The sequence below is a fragment of the Nannospalax galili genome, unplaced genomic scaffold, assembly GCF_000622305.1.
Source record: "Nannospalax galili isolate Female #2095 unplaced genomic scaffold, S.galili_v1.0 scaffold255, whole genome shotgun sequence".
Classification (NCBI taxonomy): Eukaryota; Metazoa; Chordata; class Mammalia; order Rodentia; family Spalacidae; genus Nannospalax; species Nannospalax galili.
The window spans coordinates 1,049,042-1,069,822 of NW_008338999.1; the positions used below are offsets into that span (position 1 = coordinate 1,049,042).

The 20,781-nt window shown below is 41.9% G+C and overlaps 1 protein-coding gene across 2 annotated transcripts in view; it reads right to left on the minus strand.

Annotated features, from left to right (window-relative positions):
• Positions 1–20,781, minus strand: part of Alg14 (ALG14 UDP-N-acetylglucosaminyltransferase subunit) — a 137,460-nt gene that overhangs the window by 114,658 nt on the left and 2,021 nt on the right. For both annotated transcript variants that reach the window (XM_008833674.3, XM_029563826.1), the window contains exon 2: positions 10,202–10,353. In XM_008833674.3, coding sequence (XP_008831896.1) covers positions 10,202–10,353 — 152 coding nt within the window. The remainder of the gene's footprint in view (positions 1–10,201; positions 10,354–20,781) is intronic.

A 20,781-nucleotide genomic window follows, 5' to 3' on the forward strand; every position in this document is an offset into this window, starting at 1 on the left:
AGGGAAAGAAGGAGCTCAAGAGAGGTAGGACTGTAGGAGAAGGGTATTATTAAGGGAGAAAGGGGGGAAATGGGGGCACCTTAAGTGGGAAAACCATGATGGAGGGGTGAGACAATGTAATAAACTATGCCCAGCTAGTTTTGAAAACCAGAGAGAACCATATTATTCCTACAACCTACTGAGAAATTATACATAGCAGATCAAGAAATATATGTCTAGGTAAGGTTTATCTGAGAACAATTGATCTCTGCCCAAGATTTATCTACATGACACACACAGAAATTAAAAGTAGCAGACTGGTGGAATTAACCTTCTTGGATGTTTAACAGACATACTTTGAAGCCTATAATAATTTGGTCAGAGGGAAATAAAGGACAGTTTTTGTTCCTTGCCCTCCTAGGTCGACTAGTTCCAGGGGACTAGAAGCATCTCTCAAAATGTCCTGTAATTGTGGTGGGTCACCTGTCCTCTTGATCAAGGAGGCTGAGGAGACCCCATGAGATGGGCAGTCTCCAAAAAATAAGAGCTAAGAACTTAGCTCAGTGGTAGAGTGTTTATCTACTATGGGTTAGATCCCCAGCACTGAAAACACACACATTCACACACAAAAGCACACCCCAACTAACCAACCAGACAAAAATCACTGTGAAAGTGCTGCTGTTCTTATGAAAACTCGGGAAAAATAACAAAGGCCAGTCCCTACATTCACCACAAAAGTGCTTTCAAGCAAGGTACAGAGGTGATATCTAGAAAAGAGTAGGGGCAGATTATAAAAACAAATCATAGAAGGTTCTAGACTCAGAAACTTCATGAGTTTTTCTGAAGAATCACTTCACTTTATGGAAGCAAACTAGAGATAGGAGCGATACCACAAAACCTGGCCACCAGACCCAAAGGCAAAGAAAAAGGTTGGCCCTGCATCAAAAGCTTGGCAAATGGCTGTGTGTTTCCAGGTCTGATGTTAGAACTAAATATTTAAATATTTATCTGACTTGTTTGATTGTATAGCTAACAACTACCTTCAACTGCAGGACATTAAAGAGCTTCCCCTAAGGGCAGCCCAGCCCCTACACACCCCAGCTTCCTGCCATTCATAACTCTACCTCCTGCGACCAATGACCCTGAAAGGAGTAAAAATGTTGAGAAAGGCAGGCCTGGCACTAGAAATCTGTATCAGCGGGTTTGCTTCCTTCTTGTCATGTTCCTGGTTTCAATGTGTTTCCCCCAAAATCTTGTGTTGAAAATTTAATGCCCAAATTTGTATGTTAATAATATTCGAAGGTGGGCCTTTGAGAGCTGACTATGATTATATGACGCCATGAGAGTGGAGACATTAGTGACTTTGTAAGGAGAGTCAAAGACTGGGACTAGTCTATATACTACCTCTATATATCTAGTAATAATCAGATATATAGAGATTAGAAACGCATGTGCAAACATCTTAGTGTCAATTGCATTAATAAATTTTTCTGCATGAAACTGTATTTTAATAATGAAATGGAGATCTTTTTCAAAGTTTAAAATATATATACAGTATATAAAATATACGAAAAAAAGATTGATAGCTGGACATGGTGATGCTTGCCTTTAAGCTCAGCACTCAGGAGGCAGAGGCAGGTGGATCTCTGTGAGATCAACACCAGTCTGGTCTACATAGTAAGTTCCAGGCCAGCTGGGGCTACAGGAGATTCTGTCTCAAAAAGGAGGAAAGGAAAGGAAAGAGGAAAGGAAAGGAAAGAGGAAAGGAAAGGAAAGAGGAAAGGAAAGGAAAGAGGAAAGGAAAGGAAAGGAAAGGAAAGGAAAGGGGAAAGGAAAGGAAAGGGGAAAGGAAAGAAAGGAAAGGAAAGGAAAGGAAAGGAAAGGAAAGGAAAGGAAAGGAAAGAGTGGTATACAGAATTGGCAAATGGTGGCTGGGCTATGTCGACTTCTAGCTCAGTCAACAATGCGCTAGCCTAGCATGCATTGAAGCCCTGTGTTTTAGCCCCAGCATCACATAAAAACTGGGCATGATGATACACGCCTGTGATTCCAGCACTTGGGAGGTATAGACAGGAAGATCCGGAAGTTCAAGGTCATCACAGCCAGTTCAAAGTCAGCCTGGGATACATGAGACCCTGACCCCAAAAAACCAACCAACCAACCAAACCAACAAACAAAAAAGATAGTCAAATGGAAAGAAATTACAAGAAAATAGTACTAAACCGAAGAAAGATCAGCAAGAGTTCACTTAATTCCATAAAGAATTGAGAAAACAGACATGTAGATGTGAACTGGTTAAATTTAGAATTCTAGGGAATAGAATCAAACTGATATGCAACATATTCTGGAATTTTAACTACCTAAAGAGAACAGAACAGTATTTTTAAACTTCTATGGAAAAACAAAAGTTAACGTTACAATTAGAATTGAATACCAAAGCCAGGTATGATGGCGCACACCTTTAGTCCCAGCACTCCAGAGGCAGAGGCAGAGGCAGGCAGATCTCTGAGAGTTCAAGGCCATAGCCTGGCCTACATAGTGAGTTCCAGGCCAGCTGGGGCTACGAGGAGACCCAGTCTCAAAAAGACCAAAATATAAACAAATAAATAAATAAATAAATAAACAAACAAACAAACAAATAAATGTATTGTATACCAAGCCAGCTGGGGCTATAAGGAGACCCTGTCTCAAAAAGACCAAAATAAATAAATAAATAATCCTATCTCAAAAAGATCAAAATAAATTAATTAATTAAATTAATAAATTTGTTTTTGTTTTTCAGTGCTGAGACTGAACCCAGGGGCCTTGAGCTTGTCAGGCCAGTACTTTGTCATTGAGATACATTCCAGGTTCATCATGAGGCATAATTATATTAAAACAAAGACAACAAGGGGCTGGAGAGATGGCTCAGTGGTTAAGAACACTGGTTGTTCTTGCAGAAGACCTGGGTTTGAATCCCAGCACCCACATGGCAGCTAACAACTGTCCATTAACTCCAGTTCCAGGGGATCTGACGGCCTCTTTCTGTCCTCAGGCATTGTACAACATGGGTCCACTTACCTACATAAAATAAAATACACATAAAATAAAAATAATAAATAAAAAAAAAAAAAGACAACTGAGATAGATGGGCAACAAAAACTGCCTGTAGTCTCTTATTTTCCCTTTTCTCTCATTTCCATTTCATTGTATTTCCCCATCTGTCCCCTTTCCCCAGAGAGTTCCTTTAAGCTCAACTTCTGACCTGCTAACATTTTCAAGTATATTTAACCTGATAATTATTAATTATTAACCTGATAATTGGAAATTTTAATTGTAATAATCTTTTTGTTCATTTCCAAGGAATCATTCTTGTCTTGAGATTGTTTCTTTTGCAAAGCAGACTATTCTTTTTTCATAAATGTCATATAATCTGAATTTTTTGGTCTGAGACAGGGTCTCCCTATAGCCCCAGCTGGCCTGGAACTCACTATGTAGACCAGGCTGGCCTTGAACTCACAGAGATCTGCCTGCCTCTGCCTCCCGAGTGCTGGGTTTAAAGGCATGCACCACCACGCCCAGCTTTGGATTTCTTATCAATGTGAATCAAATCCAACTTACTGGGTTCTACAGAGTTATGATCTAAGTACACAGCTATCTTCTGTTTCATTAAGTCATGAAATTAAACAGCAAATAAAAGAATACATACAGTAAAGAATTAGAGGGCCACATTTGAGAGACCTGAGTGACTCCATCTTAAATAAAACCTCCATAGGACTGACCCAACCCTGGGCCCTGTTCCAAGAAAAAACACAATACTTGAAACAGATAGAGAACAACTCCCCCACCAACGGTCAATTAAACAGGGACAGGAAAGTACTAAAAGCCCAAATATTTTTTCAGATTTGCACTGAGTTGCAACCAATCAGATGCTAGCCAGGCTGAAGACCCCCTACTCCCCTATTTGCTGAAATAAACCTATAAAAACCTCTGTCTCCCAAAGCAAGGGGTCTCACATCTGAGATCCACTGAGTTGGTGACAGAGTGAACCCAAGCTTAAGCTTGTGTATTTGCATCAGTCGGCTCCTTGATGGTCTCTGGGGTCTCGCAAACTGGGCACAACATCTTGGGGGCTCGTCCGGGATCCCCAAGACCCTCCCCCCCCAGGACACCTGACCTGGAGGGTTCTTGGCCAGCCAGTAAATGTCTGTTTGTTTCTAGTTGTACCTGTCTGTGTCTGTCCTAGCTTTTGTTCTGAGCCTTGAGGCAAACTTGTAAACAGTGTGGTCAGAAGAAGTTGGAGTGGATGCGCTAGATGACCGTGACCACAGAGGTCTGGAAGATGTTCCAGACCTTGGCAGAGGGGATGGAGGGCCCCGGACTCTGTTAATTTCTGTGAAAGGACAAGGTAGGTCACTCCCGCGGCACGGCAGTTCGCAGCTGTCCTACTTTCAGTTTTTCTTCCGCATGAGCGGGAGAATTTGTTACTTGGCCTTTTGTGTGTCTTTCTGGCTCTCTGTTTTGTCTTTGATTGTCTATTTCTCTGTGACTGAGACAGACACAATGGGACAGACTCCCTCTACATCCCTGGACATGGTTCTTGCACATTTTGGAGATACTAAGACTTGAGACCATAACCTCTCTTTTGTTGTCAGGAAGGATAAACTAATTACTTTCTGCAGGTCTGACTGGCCCACTTTCAACATGGGATGGCCCTGGGAGGGGACCTTTGATCCCGCTGTCATTAATGCGGTTAAAAAAATTATTCTTCAACCACGTATGGGACACTTGGATCAAATATCATACATTATGGTCTGGGGAAATTTAGCTATAACCCCCCTCCTTGGGTCAAGTCTTTTCTTCCTTTACAGAAAACTGAGGTGCTGACAGCTGCAGAATGGAAAACAACAACCCAGAAAATACCTAAACCTGAAACCAAACCATCAGTACCATCACTGTACCCTGTCTTACAGGGAAGCACAGAAGATCTAATTTTTCCTCCCCCTCCTTATCCACCTCCTCCACAGGAGGTACCCCCTCCAGAACCAGCACCCCTGGTACCAGATTCTTCACAGGTATGGGGGACCGGCTCGGGGGATAGAAGTAGAAGGGCAGCAACACCGGAGGGTCCAGACTCTACTGTTCTACCCCTCAGAGTCGATGGCCCCATGGATGAGGCTGGCAACCAGCCCCATCACTATTAGCCATTCGCCCCTAGTGACCTTTACAACTGGAGAACCCAGAATGCTCCCTTTTCTAAAAATCCTAAGGAGCTTATTAATTTATTAAAAACTGTCTAATTCACACACCAACCCACTTGGGATGACTGTCATCAATTATTACAGATCCTGTTTACCACAGAGGAAAGGGAACGTATCCAAACAGAAGCCAGGAAGTTAATTCCTGGCAATACTGGTGTCCCTACTACTGACCCGACACTGATTGATGCTGCCTATCCACTGACCCGGCCTGATTGGGATTATAATACTGCAGAAGGTAAGGGGAGGCTTCTGGTTTACCGCCAGGCTCTGTTGGCAGGTCTCAAAATGGCTGCTCATAGGCCAACTAATTTGGCAAAGGTATATGATATTAGTCAGAAACTAAATGAAAGCCCGTTCTTGGAGTGAATAACAGATGCCTTCTGCAGGTACACTCCATTAGACCCAGAGGCCAAAGATAATATAGTGGCAGTGGCCATGGCTTTTGTTAATCAGTTGGCTCTGGATATAAAGAAAAGCTCCAAAGAGCAGAGAGACTGCATAAAAAGAGCTTAAGGGATTTAATAACTGTGGCCAAGAAAGTGTATAATAATAGGGATAGTGCAGGAAAAAAAAAAAAAAAAAAAAACAGATAAAGGTAGAAAAAAGGCAGAACAAGGACCTGGCAAGGATCCTGCTGGCTGCTACTGCAGATCCAGAGGACCGGCGGAGGCGTCTGAGACAGATAGCATTGGGAAAAGGAGTCTCTTGCAGTATGTGGATGACCTATTTATGGTGGCAGACAGCCAAGAGGCTTACATGGATGGCACAGAACGCCTGTTACAGACGTTGGGATTGCTCAGAATCCTGGGCAATCAGGCCTCTGCTAAAAGGGCCCAACTATGCAAACAACAGGTCCAATACTTGGGCTATATACTTAAAAAAGCACTACTGGTAAAAGATGCTGACAAACTGACTTTGTGCCAGAACTTGACCATCAACACACCACATGCAATTAAAGGAGTTTTAAAGCAGCCCCCGGACAGATGGCTAAGTAACGCCCGTATAACCCATTATCAGGCATTGCTTCTTAATCCTGCTAGAATCACCTTCCAGGTACCAGTTGCCCCGAATCCAGCCACGCTCTTGCTGGACCCAAACTTGGATGCCCCCCCTGCATGATTGTGCCAGAATCCTGGCCCATGTCCAAGGCACCCGATCAGATTTGAGAGATACCCTGTTATCTGATGCTGAAGTAACCTGGTTCACTGTCGGGAGCAGCTTTGTCCAGGATGGCAAGAGGTATGCAGGGGTGTCTGTAGTATCACTAACCGGCATCATTTGGGCAGAACCTCTGCCCACTGGCACTTCGGCCCAAAAGGCTGAATTTATTGCCCTAACTAAGGCGCTGGTATTGAAAAAGGACAAAAAGCTTAATGTGTATACAGACAGCCGATGTGCCTTTGCCACTGCGCACGTTCATGGGGCAATATATCGGGAACAGGGCTTATTAACGACAGAGAAAAAGACTGTCAAAGATTAAGAAGAAATCCTAACATTGCTAAAAGCTCTCTGGCTGCCAAAGAAATTGGCAATTATCCACTGCCCAGGTCATCAAAAAGGGACGATCTGATTTCCCAAGGAAACAATCGAGCGGATCAGGCGGCTAAACAGGCTGCTCTCCAAATTGACTCAATCTGAGTAAGGTTGAAATCCTTACCCATACAGAAAACCAGGCCGGTTCTATGCTTGCCAAGGGCCTGAAACTCCAAAACACAAGTCCCAGAGAAACAGGTGTGGAGAGAATAGCGCTACTTATTGCGCTCCATGGGGCTGTGAAACAACAGGATACATACGGTAGACCCCTCAGGGAGGAGATCTTATTATGGTTTAAACCCTGGTTCAATAGCTCCCCTTGGTTGACCACTTTTGATTTCAACCTTACTCGGACCCTTCCTGATTCTGATTATGCTCTTGACTTTTGGGTCTTGCATTTTAAATAAATTGGTAGCTTTTATAAAAGAGCGGCTTGGACCTATACAGTTAATGGTTGTTGGGAAAAAAATGAAATACCTTGATGAATGCTGTAAGAACTCTGCATTTTGATAGAAAACTCTGTTTAAAATGTTGATTTAGATTTACTTGCTAAGCTTGCCTGTTCTGCCTGATTGTATCTACCACACATGGATGATTAACCTAGTTGAAATGCTAAGAATTGAAGTGCTGTAAACCTCCTTCCTGGACCCTGGACCCCAGACTCAGTTGATTTACAATGAATAAAACCTCCATAGGACTGACCTAGCCCTGGGCCCTGTTCCAAGAAAAAACACAATACTTGAAACAGATAGAGAACAACTCCCCTGCCAACGGTCAATTAACCAGGGACAGGAAAGTACTAAAAGTCCAAATATCTTTTCAGATTTCCTGAAGCCAGAAGTTTATGGTTTGGCGCTGAGCTGCAACCAATCAGATGCTAGCCAGGCTGAAGACCCCCTACTCCCCTACTTGCTGAACTTGCTGAAATAAACCTATAAAAACCTCTGTTTCCCAAAGCAAGGGGTCTCACATCTGAGATCCGCTGAGTCAGTGACAGAGTGGACCCAAGCTTAAGCTTGCAACAATAAAAGAACCCTTGCGTATTTGCATCAGTCGGCTCCTTGGTGGTCTTTGGGGTCTCGCAAACTGGGCACAACACAGTCAATACACGTGTTAAAACTAAAGTCTCCAAACGCAGAAGAAAGAAGCATACACAATAATTTAGGAAGTCAAGTGTGGTGGCGCAAGCCTTTACTCTCAACATTTGAGAGGCAGAGGCAAGTGGATCTCTGTGAGATCAAGGCCAGCCTGGTCTATATAGTGAGTTCCAGGCCAGCTAGGGCTCCAGGGAGACCTTGTCTCAAAAAAACTCAAACAAAATTAAACAAAAAACAACAACAAAAAGAATTACCGAAATTCTTTTCTCACTGAGTTTTCTGAACAGACAAGAGGGGCAGTGTGGCTGTGTAGAAGCAGAGCCTTGGAGATGTAGGTAGCATGTCTGGTATGACATCTCTGGGCTCAACTTCCCCACTTGTAAAATGAGGACACTATTATCTGTCTCATAATTATTGAAATGGCTGCTTATTAGCATAGTCAGTAATCTCCTTTCAGGTTTGTTTATCAATTCATACTTTGCTGAAACAGTTCTGTGAACATACCTGCACTGGATTGAACAGTGACCTCTCAAAATTGGTATCGACGTCCCAGGGAATCCGACAGCCTCTTCTGACCTCCTCGGGCATTGCACCACATGGGTGCACTTACCTACATGCAGACAACACACAAATACACATAAAATTTAAAAAAATAAACTTAAAAAAATTGAGCATATGTGGTGGGGGTGTAAATTAAGGGGAATAAGAGAGGAGCTGTATTCCTACCAAACCTGGACCCACACTGACACAGCAGAGGCCCTGGGGCCTCAGAAGACAGGACTCACCATCTGGTTTCTGCTCTTAGTCCTCTGATGTATTATCTTCATTATTTTGTCTAGAGATTGTCTTTACTACTAGATGAAAACAGGAATACCAACAGCTCCCAAAACTGAGCTGAATTTGTCCTGAAGAGAGATGAACTCCATTCTCTGGGTCTCCAAAGGCAAAAGGCCCAGGGGCAGACTCTGATGGGCCTGAGTTACATGAGCTGTCCTCTTTTAAGCTACCTGATACAGCTCTATGACTGGGCAATTTCCACAGAAAAAGATGGAAGAGATTGGCTTCAGTTGTCAACTTGACACACCTGGGAAGAGGGAATCTCAGCTAAGGAATTTGTGAGGCATTTTCTTGACTGTTTTGAGGTATAGGAGGGCCCAACCCACTGTGGATGGCACCACTGAACAGATGGTCCTAGGGTGAAAGCAGGCTTCACACAGGCCAGAGGAACAAGGCAGTGAGTAGCATTCCTCTGTGGTCTGTGCTTCAGTTCCTGCCTCCGGGTTCCTACCTGACTTCCCTCAAAGATGGACTATCACTTGAAAGTGCAAGATATAGTAAACCCTTTCCTACCAAAGATGGTTTTGGTCAAAGTTTTATCACAGCAATAGAAATCAAACTAATAGTGACAAAGGAACGGCTTTCACTTCCCTTTTTAATAGTTTCACTTTTTAAAGAAATTAGTACATTCTGACAAAATTGATAAAGTCATCAATGAAGGATGGAGAAATAATTAAAAGTGGATGCAAACATGATTTAAAGGATAAGAAGCAATCATAGATAAATCAAACCATCAATAAATATAACATTAATAAAGAAATTTAATGAATAGTCAAGAAAATTATTGGCTTTTATATATGTAACTATAAATCAAAACAATTTTCACAGTTGAATTCAATGAAAAACTGTTTTTCTCTAAAAAATAAAAGAGAATACAAGAAAATGAGTTGGCCAGGCATGGTGGCACACACCTTTAATCCCTTTAGCACTCGGGAGGCAGAGGCAGGCGGGATCTCTGTGAGTTCAAGGCCAGCTTGGTCTACATAGTGAGTTCCAGGCCAGCTGGGACTATAGGGAAACTCTGTCTCAAAAAGACAAAACAAACAAACAAACAAACAAAAAAAAAAAACCAAAGAAAGAAAAAAAAAGAAACTATAAGTTATTTTTAATTTTAAGATTTATTTTAAAGAAATTATTGGGGCTGAAGAACCAGTTCAGTGGTTAAAAGCACTAGCTGCCCCTGCAGAGGATCTGGGTTTGATTCCTACCACCCACATGGTGGCTAACAACCATCTGAAACTCCAGTTCCAGGGGATCTGACATCTTTGTCAGATCTCTGTGGGTACTGTGTGACACGGGTACACTTAAATACATGCAAGCAATACACTCATACACATAAAATAAAAAAATAACAAATTTTAAAATAGTTTTGAAAAAGAAATTCTCATTCTTTAAAGGATATACATTTTATCACCAGTACACATTTTATTCCCTATTGTGGGCAGGGCACTGAAATATCATGGAATTATTTTTCAGAGACAATTAAACTGAATGTACAAGCAAATGATCACTTACCTCAGGACTAGAGTCTCTATCAGCTCGAGTGAATTCAAAAGAATTAATTTTATTGGCACTCATTTCATCAGAGTCAGCAATGACGTAATGTCTAGGGGAATAAGCACCTGACAAGCTTCCAACAAGCCTCAGGATCTCGGTGGTATGGCCACCTAGAAAAAAAAAAATCACAAAGTCTAAGATTAAGAAACCTACAATGGGCTTTTAATCCCAGCACTCCCGAGTCAGAGGCCGACAGATCTTTGTGAGTTTGAGGCCAGCCTGGTCTACATAGCAAGCTCCAGGCCAGCTGGGACTACTGGGAGACTGGGCCTCAAAAAACAAAACAAAACCTAAAACGGGGGCTGGAGAGATGGCTCAGTGATTAAGAGGAATGGATCAAGTTCACAGCACCCACATGGCATCTAACAACCATCAGTAACTCCAGTTCCAAGGAATCCAACACCCTCTTCCAAACTCCACAGGCATTGTACACATGTGATGCACTTACATACATGCACGCAAAACACTCATACACATAAAAATAATTTTTAAAAAATTATTTTTTAATTAAAAAAAATTTACAATGGGGGCTAGAAAGATGGCTCAGCAGCTAAAAGTACATACTGCTCTTGCAGAGGACCCAGGTTTGGTTCACAACACCCACATGCATGAGTCTGTGACTACAGTTGCAGGGGACCCAATGCTTCCATGGGTGGACATGCACATACACCCACAGAGACACAAATGCATATACATAATTAAAAATAATAAAACTTGGGCTGGGCGTGGTGGCACACACCTTTAATCCCAGCACTTGGGAGGCAGAGGCAGACAGATCTCTGTGAGTTCAAGGCCAGCCTGGTCTACATAGTTTCAGGACAGCTGGGGCTACAGGGAAACCCTGTCTCAAAAGGACCAAAAAAGATAAAAATAAAAAAAAATAAAACTTAATGTATTTTTAAAAAAGGATATCTTCTGGGTGTGGTGGTGGTGCATACCTTTAGACCCAGAGGCAGAGGCAGGCAGATTTCTGTGAGATCAAAGTCAGCCTATTCTATATAGTGAGCTTCAGGCCAGCTGGGGCTACAGGGAGACCCTGTGTCCAAAAACTAAAACGAAAAGAAAAATAGAAAGAAACCTACAATGGGCATATTCATTTGAGCATGTTATCACAAAGCCATGTTTTCACAGCTGGGGAACCACTGCGACTGCTTATTTCCAGACACAAGGCATTTAAAAACAATTTAGGCTCTTGTAGAAATACTATTTTTATAAAAATACTATTTTTATATTTTCTATTATCTTACAAAGATAAGAAATGTCTAACATTGACACTAGCAGTAGGCACTGAGGAAAGTACACAGCAGTGTCAAGACACAGGTCCTGCAATTGTGAAAACTGGTGGGAAAAGGGCACATACACACCAAGACAGAGAAGATGCAAGACAAGGAAAAGCCACTAAAATGAGAGGACAAGCAAGTGGCTCTGAAAAATCAATGCCCTCAAAACGAGGGTGACCCCTGTAAAAGCTAAGAAGCCTGGAGATGTGAAGATGACAAACGTCTAGAACATCGGAGCTACCGAGCAGGGCAGGATTGTTTGGCTAGTTCGTGAGACAGCAAGATGCCAGCTGTTTCCATGAAGCAGTGGGAACACTGGAAAGAAGGTAAAGGTTAAGTAAGGTCAGAGAAGCAGGGTGAAGACAGGACACTGAGGGGTGTGGAGAGAAGTCAGTTAATAGGCGGACCTGTGCGTCTAGGTTTTCTGAAGAAAGTCTGTTCACGACAACCTCCGCTCCTATCAGAGATCCCAAACATTCACCACGTTCACCAAACAAGTCCATATGCAGTTTGTAAAACCATGAAATCTCAAAATTGTTCTTCCTTTTCAAAATCATGAATTTAAGAATCAATGACAGTGGGGCTGGAAAGATGACACTTCGGTTAAAAGTGCTTGCTGCTCTTGAGGAGGACCAGGGTTCAGCTCCCAGCACCCACACAGAGTGCCTCACAACTGCCTGCAACTTCAGCTCCGGGGGATCTGATGCCCTCTTCTGACCTCCAAGGGCACGCGCACACACACACACACACACACACACACACACACGCACACACATCCAGCTCCGGGGGATCTGATGCCCTCTTCTGACCTCCAAGGGCACGCGCGCACACACACACACACACACACACACACACACACACACACAGAGACACACAAAACATACATACATGGATACACATGTACACATAAAAATAAATCTTTTGTTATTTGGGGGTTTCCATTTTGTTTTGTTTTGTTTTGAGACAGGGTCTCCCTGTAGCCCCAGGTGACCTGGAACTCACTACTAGACTATGTTGACCTCAATTTCACAGGGATCCACCAGGCTACAAAGTGCTGGGATTAAAGGCATGTGTCACCACACCTGGTCCCCAAGAAAACTTTTTTTTTTTTTAAATCAATAACAGTGATTCCCTCAGAACCTGTGGGGCACTGCATTCTGGGTGCCCCACAGAACCCCAGATATGAAGATGCTCAAGTATTTTCCAAAGAAATGGTGTTAGGGCTGGAGGGATGGCTCACTGGTTAAGAGCATTGGTTGCTCTTGCAGAGGACCCAGGTTTGATTTCCAGCACCCACATGGCAGCTAACAACCATCTGTAACTCCAGTTTCAGGAGAATCCAACATCCTCTTCTGACCTCCGTGGGCATTGCATGACATGGGTTCACTTACACACATTCAGGCAATACACTCATACACATAAATAAAAATAATAAGGGCCGGGCGTGGTGGTGCACGACTTTAATCCCAGCACTTGGGAGGCACAGGCAGGTGGATCTTTGTGCATTCAAGGCTAGCCTGGTCTACACAGTGAGTTCAGGCCAGCTGGGGCTACAAGGAGACCTGGTCTCAAAAAGACAAAAAACAAAACAAATAAAAAATATTTTTAAAAAAGAAATGTCACTTTTACACATAATTTATACATTTCCACCTATATATTTTAAACCATCTCTAGATTGCTTATAATATCCAATACAATATAAATGCTAGTTAAATAATTAGTATACTGTATTGTTTAATGAATAATGAAAAAGTCTCTACGTGTTCATTACACATGCAATATTTTTTCCAAGAATTCTGGATCTAAAGATGCAGAACCCATGGATATGGAGAGGAGGGGGCCATCTGTGTGTTCCCCAAAGTTTCTTTACATGCATGTTATCATGATCACCACCACCACAATGGAAGAAAATCTACCACAAACTATTTAAGATGAATAAGCAAACTCCTTATCAAAGAGCTATTATAAACATTTTAGTATGATTTCACAAGCTCTGTGATTCAGTCAGGTGGATCTTCTCAACATTATTTATGCCCATCTTATATATTAATTATATCTTTGCCTTTGACTATGCTGTTCCCATTACTGAGGAAGCGCCCCCTGACCCAACTCCTCTCCTTTATTGTTCCAAGAATCAAACAAAATACGTTTTCCCTCAACACATTTTTTTAATGGTAGAAAAACAATCTCCAAGTTCTAGAAGGAATTATATATAGAAGGAAATTGGTGTAGATGGAGTGTGAATTTCAGGAACTGGATTCGCACACTCACTTTGTAAGTTGCCACCCCCCTTCTTCGCGGGGACATGTTATTTACCCATCTGGTTTATACTCATTTTAGTATTTTTATTTTGAGCCTTGAAAAAGTGTTGTGGTGTGCCAAGTAGGTACTTGTTTTCACAGGTGGAACAATTAAGAATAAAACCCGATATCCACAACGAAATGGAAATTTCAGTGTATCTGCCTTAACAGGCATTTTTCCTCCTTCTTTTAGAAGGAAACATTCATTTAATACATTCATTGAAAATTTAACCAGGTTACTCAATGAAGTAATCAAAATGACTAACTCTGGTACTAAGAACCCACTTTATTCCTTTATCAAAATATATTTACTGTTGCTAGAGAGATGGCTCAGCAGTTAAGAGTGCTCACTGCTCTCCTAGAAGACCAGAGTTTGGTTCCCAGCACTCATGTCAGGCAGCTCACAACTACGTGCAACTCCAGCTCCAGAGGATCAGATGCCCTCTTCTGGCCTCTACGGGCACCCACACACATATGCACATACATAAAGATAGACAGGCACACGTACACATAAATAAAAAATAAAACTTTTGTTTTAAAAAGATATACTGGGGATGGATAAAAATCCTCTTAGTCAGTGGGTACCCACACAGACAGACAGACAGACAGACAGAGAGACAGACAGACACACACACACACACAAATAAATAATAAAATGAATCTTTGGGGAAATAAAATCTACTTAGTTGTACCTTACAAGACACCCAGCACAGCAGGGCTGGGAATGGTGTATACTCCTTTAATCCCAGCATTTTGGAGGCAGAGGCAGGCAGATCTCTGCTATACAGCAAGTTCCAGGCTAGCGAGGGCTACCAAGTAAGACCCTGTCTCAAAAAAACAAGAACACCACTACGCAGCATCCAACCACTTCCTACCACCTCCTTTGCCACCATCTTGTTCCAAGGCACTGCCACCTCTCACATGGATCATGAACACAGCTTCTTGTTCTTTTTGGTCACTTTTCGCCCCTTCACTTTTCCAGGCCATTCTCAACACTGCATTCAACATGATCTTGTTCAAAATAATTGATGTATATTTTTGTTCAAAAGTCTCCAGTGTCTTTGTACTTTACATGGAACAAAAGGCTTTTTATAATCTGGCCCTCAATTCTTGTTACTCTTTGGATGTCATCTTCTGCATCTATTCCATTATTTAGTCTATTTTCATCACTCTGGTTCACTTTGCTAATGGATATCTGGCCTCTTCCCAGGAGGTTTTGCCTGAAAATTCTTTTTAAAATCCAATCCCTATAGAGACTCAGCAGACCACCTGAGAGTGCCTGGATCTGGCCTCTGAGTGGTGGTGAGCTTCCCCAAATTGTGCCATACCCAATCCTCTAATTGGGATTATGTGAGGCCCCTCCCATGGCCCCAGGGGTAGACCTCTCTGCCCTACAGTAGGGTAGGGGCTGAGATCTTAGCAGAGCCTGAGAGTACCTAGATCTGGCCTCTATGTGCTGGTGAGTTTCCCCAAATCACCTAGTGCCTAACCCCCTAATTGGGATTATGTGTGGGCCCTCCTACTTCACCAAGGGTAGACCTCTCTGCCCTACAGTAGGGTAGGGGCTGAGACCTTAGCAGACTGCCTAGGAGTGCCAAAATCGGGCCTCCCCTTAATGAATTTCCCAAATTGTTCTGTGAGTACCCACTAGTAGGGGTCCAAACGTTAGAAGGAAGCCTGAGTGTATCTGACTGGAGCCTGCTTGGGCCTCTGTAGAAGCTCCTTGAGTAGCTGACCTGAAGCTATCAGTTCCCTCCAAAATAAAATCTGAGAGAACCTGAAACCTAAACCAACCAGCTTTACATACCCAATAAGAAAACAACAAGGCACACCAATAATACAAACAGAAGCAAACTTCAACTCAACAAAAGGCTTAAGTTTCATACCAGAATCATATGCCAAAATCGCAACAGAAAAATAACATGGAAAACCAAAACAGCATGTTCCCACCAAACTCTACCATGCCTGTAGAAGAGTTCTACAAGGAGAACCCCCTAGAATAACACAGGACACAGAATTTAGAAGAGCAGTCATAAACATATTCAAGAAATTCAAGGAATTTAAAGAACACACAAAGAAGCAAATCAAAGAACTAAAAGAAGTTAGGGAGGGCACACGTCTTTGCTCCCACCCAGCACTTGGAAGGCAGAGGCAGGCGGATCTCTGTGAGTTCAAGGCCAGCCTGGTCTACATAGTGAGTTCCAGGTCAGCTGGGGCTACAGGGAGACCCTGCCAAAAAGAAGAAGGAAGAGGAGAAGGGAAAGGAGAGGGAGGGGGAGGGGGGAGGAAGGGATAAACTTCTGACTGAATTCATAATATTCACAATTCACAAAAGAGAGAAACATTAAAGAAAACTCAGACTGAAATGAAGAAGGAAGTGAAAAACTCAATAAGCCAACTTGAAACAACAGGAGAAAGCCTCACCAATAGAATGAATGAAATGGAAAACAGAACATCAACACTGGAGGATAAAGTTGAAGAACTGGACTACTCAAGCAAAGATTATAAAAAAAATTTAAAAACGCAGGAATGGAATATGCAGGAAATGTGGGACACCATGAAAAGACCAAATCTTCACATCATAGGCATAAAGGAAGAAGAATCTCAGATTAATGGTATTGACCAGATCTTAAACAGGATTGTAGAAGAGAATTTTCCCAAATTAAGGAAAGACATCCCCATACAAATAAAAGAAGCACACAGAACACCAAATAGACAGAATGAGAAAAGAAACTCCCCACAGCATATCATAGGTAAAAACACTAAATACAAAAAACAAAGAGAGAATACTGAAAGCTGCAAAAGAAAAACAACCACTCACATAAAAAGAAAAACCCATCAGAATTACAGCTGACTTATCAATACAAACTATGAATGCCAGAAGAACCTGGACCAAAATATTTCCAGTTCTAAATGACAATAGATGTCATCCCAGAATACTCTACCCAGCAAAAATGTCTATTAAAGTTGACAGGGAAAGAAAAATTTTCCATGACACGAATAGGCTGAAAATACATGTCTACAAAACCAGCTCTTCAAAGAATACTTGCAGCAACACAAGAATGGAAAAAGGAACAACTATACCACAGGGGCAACAGAAAGAAACTAAACGAAGGTATAATTGTGGAAACACAAAATTAGACAAAGAATGCAAACAGCAATCAAATTGATGGCAACCAATACACATCTTTCAATAATAACTTTAAATATCAATGGATTGAACTCCCAAGTCAAGAGACACAGGTTAGTTGAATAGATTAAGAAACAAAATACATCTTTTTGTTGTCTATAAGAAACCCATCTCACCTTCAAGGACAGGAACTACCTTAAGGTGAAAGGATGGAAAAGAATATTCCAAGCAAATGGCACTAAGAAAAAAGCAGGGGTTGCAATTCTAATATCTGACAAAATAGACCTCAAACTAAAACTAGTCAGAAGAGATAAAGAGGATCACTTCATTCTGATCAAAGAACAATTAACCAAGAAGATATTATAATCCTGAACATATAGACACCAAACTCTGGTGCACCCAAATTCATAAAAACAACACTACAGGACTTTATTCATTAATAGTAGGGGACTTCAGTACCACACTGTCTCCATTAGACAGGTCAACTAAACAAAGAATAAACAGAGAGATGTCTGAATTAAATGATACCATACATCAAATGGACCTAACAGACATCTTCCCAATATTCCACCCAAGCACCAAAGAATACACTTTCCATTCAGCACCCCATGGAACTTTCTCAAAAATTGACCACATACTGGGGCACAAAACAAACCTTGGCAAAAGCTAAGCTGGTACATCAATGATGGTCCAACGCCAGCTCCAAGGACTAAAAACCACATCAATGACCAACAGAGCAAACGACATTGGTGCAGTAGTGGTACTTTTATCTTGGGGATAATCAACAGCTATCTATCTAACTGGACTTAAAGCCTAGTCAATGGGAAGAAACTCATGTCTGGTACTGTAAACCTAGCCGGCAAAAGCTAAGCTGGTACATCAATGATGGTCCAACGCCAGCTCCAAGGACTAAAAACCACATCAATGACCAACAGAGCAAACGACATTGGTGCAGTAGTGGTACTTTTATCTTGGGGATAATCAACAGCTATCTATCTAACTGGACTTAAAGCCTAGTCAATGGGAAGAAACTCATGTCTGGTACTGTAAACCTAGCCAAATACACATAGCTGGAGAGGTCATAGATCTTAGAGACAACCCAAGGCTCTCATATCACTAGACAAATGTAATTTCTTACTATGTGCAAAATATGGATCCTTAAATTTACAGACAAGTATCCTACTCACCACCAATCCAAGTAGCTTCTTTTTACAGTTATGCCACTGGTATAACTGGTATATATCACAGAGATTGTCTGTGACTTGCCCAAGCCTAAGTGGCACATTTAGTATGCAACCTCTATATCTAAGACTCACAGAACATAGAACAAGGAATGAAGAGAACACTAATGTATCCTTCAATTCTCATCAATGAAGCACTCTCATGCAACAGAGGGGCAGGAATAGAAAATGTCACAAATGGCCAAAACACAGAGAATAAGAGTCAGCAGAGTGTGGTCCTTGGACAGGACTCCTACATTGAGGTCCACCCACCCAGGGCTCAGTGACCATTGTGGAAGAGGGGGCAGAAAGACTGTAAGAGCCAGGGAGGAGGTGCATGACCATACGGAAATAGTCCTACAGGTGCCTGGGACCCTTCTCATACAAACCTACAGCAATAGTGTCAGCATGCACAAGACCCATGCAAACTTAACAAACCCACAGCAATGCTGTCAGCATGTACAAGACCCATGCAAGCTTAGGTAGACAAAAATCCGGCACAGAACTGTGGAAATGAACAGCAAACCCCAATCTTAGTCAAAGAATTATTGGCAGCTGAGTACTGCTGGGTGAGGAAGAGCTGATGTTCTTGAAGGAAGACACTCTAGATAGGCTGACTAAACCCCAGTGGATGAACTTGTATTGAGGGACATCACGGGACACTAACTTTACATAATAAACCTTAAGACAAATGACAGAATGTATGAACTCCTGTCAGGGGGCTACGGGAGGGGGCCAAAGGGGAAGGGGGTGTAAAGATAATTTTATGTATGAAATACACAAAAATTCAATTAAAAAAATTTTTAGCTGCCATGTAGGTGCTGGGAATCGAACGGGGACCTCTGCAAGAGCAGTCAGTGCTCTTAACCACTGAGCCATCTTGGGGCTACAGGGAGACCCTGTCTCAAAAAGACCAAAAAAAAAAATCCAATCTCTCTTCCCAAGCCATAATCGTTATCACTGTATAATTTTCTATGCAGGTTTATAGGTTATTTATTTTGCCTTTTGTATTCACCCCTCCTTATGCCACTAGAAGACAAGCACCAAGGAGGTGGGGATTTTGTTACTGATGTGCCTCCAAAGCCTACAAAATATTATCCCTTCATATTGTCAAATCAATGAGAGTCAGATATTAAATCTGAAATCTGCTTAGGGAGAACATACTGTGTAATGGAAAAAACAGCAATTTTGATAGATGGTTTCTGACTATCAGTAGTCAATATTATCTTATGATACCTAAAACCAGCAAATGTTGCTTTGTCTTTAAGGTAAACATTGAAATGCTTTCTCCTTCCTCCACAATTTTGGGCATAAACTATTTAACTGTTATCTGATTACAAGTTATTCTATGACCTGCAGGATTCTCTTCTCCCCTTCCCCCTTCCCTCCCTACCTTCCTTCCAGTTTGGCTTTTGAGACAGGTTCTCTCTGTGTGATCCAAGGTAGCCTGGAACCTCTTGCCCCAGCCTTCTGAGTACTAAGATCACAAGCTTGCACAACCATATTCAGATCTATTTGTACGATTCATTTTTGGCTCTTGACCCCTACTACCCTGAAGGAGTTGGAACCGCACCATTTGCTAAATGAATTTCCATCTTAATTTAGGTTTCCAGCACACCAAATCTAGTATTATGGAGTGAACAGCTTTAACATTTACCTGTTTATTCAAGTCAGAAACCTGGGCATCATCCTTTAGCCTTCTTCTGTCTCAAGTTCAGATAATGTTGTACCCTTCCTAAAGACTGCAGAGCCAGGGGCTGGAGAGATGGCTCAGCGGTTAAGAACAGTTAGTGTTCTTGCAGAAGACCGGGTTCGATTCCCAGCACCCACTGGCAGCTAACAACTGTCCATAACTCCAATTTCAGGGGACCTGTCAGCCTCTTCTGTCCTCCTCAGGCATTGCATGACACATCACTTACCTACATGCAGGCAATACACACATATAGATAAAATAAAAATAATAAATAAAAATTTTTTTTAAAAAAGACTGCTGAGCCATAGTGTAATTTGCACTACCTATACAATGATTATACAATTTTAGTACTTCTCTCAGTGTGGCCACTGCCCATTTTTGTCTTCTATTAGTTTTTTATTTATTCACTGTTCTATCTCTGTATTTTTCATAGTGCTTGGCACATAGTTATCACTCAAGGCAAATAATAGTTTTTATTTCTATTTTCAGTTTTGCTATTTCCAGAGTTCTGTGTACTGTTTGGCTTCTCTTATAGCTCAAAATATGTTAAGTGAGAGGCTGGAGAGACGGCTCAGTGGTTAAGAGCACTGACTGCGTTTGCAGAGGACCCAGGTTCCATTTCTAGTGCACCCACAAAGTAGCTAACAACTGTCAATAACTCCAGTACCAGGGGATCTGACACCCTCTCCTGGCCTCTGTGGGCACTGAGTGAAATGGGTGCACTTACCTACATGTAGGCAAAACACTAACACACATAAAAATAAAAATTAAAAAAAAATCTTTCCAGGTATGTTAAATGGGCTAAGGATAGTGGTTGCATGCCTTTAATTGCAACACTTAGAATTCCATACTTTACACACGCACACAAGAGATGAGAGAGAGAGAGAGAGAGAGAGAGAGAGAGAGAGAGAGAGA